The following is a 4,222-nucleotide window of genomic DNA, read 5'->3' as shown; positions in this document are numbered from 1 at the left end:
TTGCTCTCTGGGAAACAATGAGCATTGATCCCTTAGGGAGAATGACAACCAGGATGTAAGACCTAAGTCCTTTGCTTTGCTGGCCTTTCCCTGCCCCATAGCATGCATGCTTGGATTTAACCTGTGTGAGGACCAGGCATATTGATCGTATTTAACCTCTCCCATACTTCCCCTACCCCTCCTATGCTAATTTCTTCTTTGCAATATTCCCCTTCTGTTGTTGGGTCTTGTTTGATGTAGAATCAGCAAACTTCTTAAAGGAACAGATAATTAATGATTTAGTCTGTGACACATGATCTCATTCAGATCTCTACTGTAGCACGAAAGCAATTTTGGTCATGATGTAAATGAATGGTGTGGCTGTGTTCCATTATATTTATTTATAAAAACCATAGTTGGTCCAACTTGACTTGCGATGGATTACTGAACCGTGATCCAGAATACATTAATGAACACAAAAGGCAACTATAGCCATATTGATAAATCATCACAAACCTAAAGTGGAAATGATTTGTGGAAGAACAACCTTCTTCATAACACTAACCTTTATTATCCCTGAGAAGAACTTGCATGTATGTAGATAGTACTTCACACGTAAAGTGATGTGCAGATTAGATGGATATCACTTTAAATATTAAGCAAAGTGATATTCACATGGTTATCACTTCACACTCCTCCGTTGTTAAAAGAGTATAAGGGTTAGGTATCATGTCCAGGCAGTTACAGGAACAGACATTTTAGTAGAAGTACAAATTGGTACAGAATTTCAAAGAGCCTTTTAGAGGGCTTGGTGAATCAATGTATCATTTACAGGAAGAGACTAGCCTCTATGCTGCTGATATGGTCTGTACTTCTCCAAGATAACCTCTTTATTCCATTAGTTATTGCTACAAACATACAAGTTCAAGGTTGACCTGAGTCACATGTTAGACCCCATCACAAAGCACAGAAACAAACCTTTCTTTTAAGACGCCAGTGTTTTCTTCGTGGTGGTGGGGGATAGGATCCCAGCATATGCTTGCTAGATGTTGATGATGTTTCTATGTGTGCTATATGACCTGCACAACCACAGAGAATCCTCCAGCCTAAGATATAAGGAGCCCTACTGTGACGAGTTCAGAAATGGAGCCACACTCTAGAGACAAAGCTTCAGTATTCTGCTCCGAGAAGATGAAGTCAGGCAAAGTCCTGCAAAATACCTGAGAACCATTAAAGCTGTGAACGTGTAGGGAAGACATCTGACAACACTATAGAGAAACAGAACATGTGTTTCGTGGAAATTCTTCCCCAATTTCTTGTCAAAATAAGTCTCACAGAAACCACATGACACTATGACCATGGGAACTCATGATTGCTTCATCTGTCAAATTTCACCCTGTATCAATACCTACCAAATAATGAGTAGCCTTTCAATGCAGTCTACTTGATTAAATGACCTAACACTCTCAAATTGTCTGTTTTCTCCCCTGAGATGGAGTCAATTGTCCTGACACTGGAGTATTTTGTACACAATGAATCACTGCCACATGTACAGCCCCCAGCTGGATATCTTAAAGTCCTTAGATTCCCCCAGGCAGTTACCATGACCCTCATATTTTTCACCTCTGGATCTGAGCACAGTGTTGAAGGCCCAGCTCCAAGCATGTGTGGTTGGATAAATTAATTAACTTCTGCTATTGGCTTGTAATCTTTTCTTCACCCTCTCAGAGGCTGTGCAGAATGGACCCCTACTGTAACTGGGACTCAAATGCATCAGAGTGAATTTCTATTTTTCATCTCTCAATGAGAGGTTATGAAATAAATGAAGCCTAATAACATAATTTATTCTTATAATTATAACTCATCAGCAGCCTGAGCCCAAAGGCAAAGCTGTTTCTCTAACAAACCCTAAAATAGTTTTTACAGAAGTCATGTCCCAAGAGCTAAGGTATAACAGTCATGAGTGACAGACTCTATTTCATTAAAATGTTGAGATCCCCACTAGGGAAGAGTGGCAGCCTGGCCCCTCACAAAGGAGAAAGAAGCATGGTGTCTGTCTGGGGCTGCACTGTAAACCCTGCCCCTGGATCAGGGAACCTCTCCCCTCCTGGGAATGTGCTCCCTCCGATCACGGAAGTCATGGCTCTGGAATACATTCACTTGGTTTTTTGCTTTGCTTTGTAACAGCAGTTCTTGTAGCTTTGCTCTGACTGGACTCCCACCAAGAAGGCAGATTGGTTTCCTTTGTGTCGGTTCTTTAAAACACCACGAGCAAATCACAGCGAGTTTGGTTTCTTGGGGATGGTGGAATGGAAAGCACCTGAGAATCTAATTCTCTTTCAGTATCAACCCCCCCCCCCCCCGTGAAGATCTTCCTAAGGAAATACCTGGGAAGTCCGTGGAGGGTGGAGTGAGGATTCCTGCAGGCAAGCTTGCTCCAGCCTTCAAACATGGACCAGCTTTAGAACTGGGCTGATGGCGGTTTGTAGATCATTCTAGCTAGTAAGAACTATGAGAAATTTGCCCAACAATGTGTAATCAATAATTCACCTCTTCTAAGAATAGGAAGTCCCAGGAACAAGCAGAGGGGGCAGATTTAGTGGGGAGAGCTCAGAGCTGTTACAGGATGTAAAAACCTCACTTGGAATTTTCAGTGATACAGGGGCCAGCTGATTGACAATGTAGAGCTGAGTGGGTGAAATTAAAATAATGTAAGTTCCAGGTGACAAATGCCAGCAAGTCAGATTTTGTGCTGTGACTTTGTATTTATGACAGAAAATGTGCTTGAGGTAGGTCACATAGCCCAGTATTCACACGATTTTAAAACACTGGTGGCTAGTCAGGCAGTGGTGGCGCACATCTCTAATCCCAGTACTCAGGAGGCAGAGGCAGGCAACTCTCTGTGAATTTGAGGCCAGCCTGAACTACAGAGCAAGTTCCAAGACAGCCAGGGCCACACAGAGAAATCCTGTCTTAAAACACACACACACACACACACACACACACACACACACACACACACGCCCCGCCCACCTCCACATCCTCGGTCGCTGGCTGCACAGAGTCCACTCGATGCTCGGCCCCTCGCCACCGCCGCCAAAATGTCCACAGGTGTGCCTTCAGGAAGTTCAAGTGCTGCTGCTGGCAGTAATCGAAGACTCAAGCAGACACAAAATCAAGTTGATGAGGTGGTTGACATCATGAGAGTCAACGTGGTTAAGGTGTTAGAAAGAGACCAGAAGCTCTCGGAGCGTGCAGATGCGCTGCAGGCCGGTGCTTCTCAGTTTGAAACAAGTGCTGCCAAGTTGAAGAGAAAGTATTGGTGGAAGAACTGCAAGATGTGGGCGATAGGGATCAGTGTCCTGGTGATTGTTGTCATCATCATCATTGTGTGGTGTGTCTCTTAATGAAGAACCCGGGAAACTGAAGCCCACTGTTGAGGAGCGTCTTCAAGACTTTCTACTCAGAACCTGCTGTGTTATCAAGCTTACCTACTGTTTTTTCCAAGTGATTATTTTTGTTAGTTTACATACAGTTCAGTGTCTAGGAAATGTGCCTTTGTTTTAATATACACTCCAGAAGGGGTGTGACCTACCCTGCCCACATTTTGCACAGAGCCTTTCACAGATTTCTGCACCAACTAGGGAAGAGGACTTCTGATGCCCCAGAGTGCTGGAGTCTAGCCGGATGCTGTCACTGATGACCTGCTGTGGATTCCAGGAAGGGGATTTTGTTCAAGTCAGCTGTCCCCACACTGAGATCGCCTTGAAAACCACATTTTAAACCCTTGGGTGATTAGATTTCCCCACTTGTGCCTTCCGGGAAGAACACTACTGCCTAGTACAAATCAGTGACAATAGGGTGTGCCTTATTTTGATACTTGGTTCCTTTTCAGTAGGAAGACCCTCATTTTTGTAAGCACGATTGACCCTGCTGTATTTAAGATGCTTTGTGTTAGATGTCAACATGTTTGCTCTCTTGTTCTTGTGCATCACTCCTAGAAGTATTTTAATCAAAAATAACCTTTAAAGTTCTTAGAGAACTATGACCAAACTTTCTTTGTTGCCAAAAGTCAAATTCAAATAAAATGTCTATAAGTCTGTTCCTCATAGATTAAATTCACAGAAGTGCCAAATGTAACTCAAGGTGCCCTTGAAGAAAAAGAGTTAATAAATACTGTATGAGCCTTCAAAACACACATACACACACACACACACACACACACACACACACACACACACAC

The 4,222-nt window shown here is 43.2% G+C and overlaps 1 protein-coding gene across 1 annotated transcript; it reads left to right on the top strand.

Moving 5' to 3' along the window:
• The first annotated feature begins 3,070 nt into the window (after positions 1-3,070).
• Positions 3,071-3,591, top strand: LOC101837385 (vesicle-associated membrane protein 3-like). Its single transcript, XM_040757601.1, has one exon. The coding sequence runs from the start codon at positions 3,081-3,083 to the stop codon at positions 3,384-3,386; it is 306 nt and encodes a 101-aa protein (XP_040613535.1). The 5' UTR covers positions 3,071-3,080; the 3' UTR covers positions 3,387-3,591.
• The last annotated feature ends 631 nt before the right edge of the window (positions 3,592-4,222 follow it).

Source organism: Mesocricetus auratus, unplaced genomic scaffold (assembly GCF_017639785.1).
Source record: "Mesocricetus auratus isolate SY011 unplaced genomic scaffold, BCM_Maur_2.0 Super-Scaffold_100015, whole genome shotgun sequence".
NCBI classification, from domain to species: domain Eukaryota; kingdom Metazoa; phylum Chordata; class Mammalia; order Rodentia; family Cricetidae; genus Mesocricetus; species Mesocricetus auratus.
Note: the sequence above shows the minus strand (reverse complement) of the source record. Positions and strands in the feature narration are given on the sequence as shown.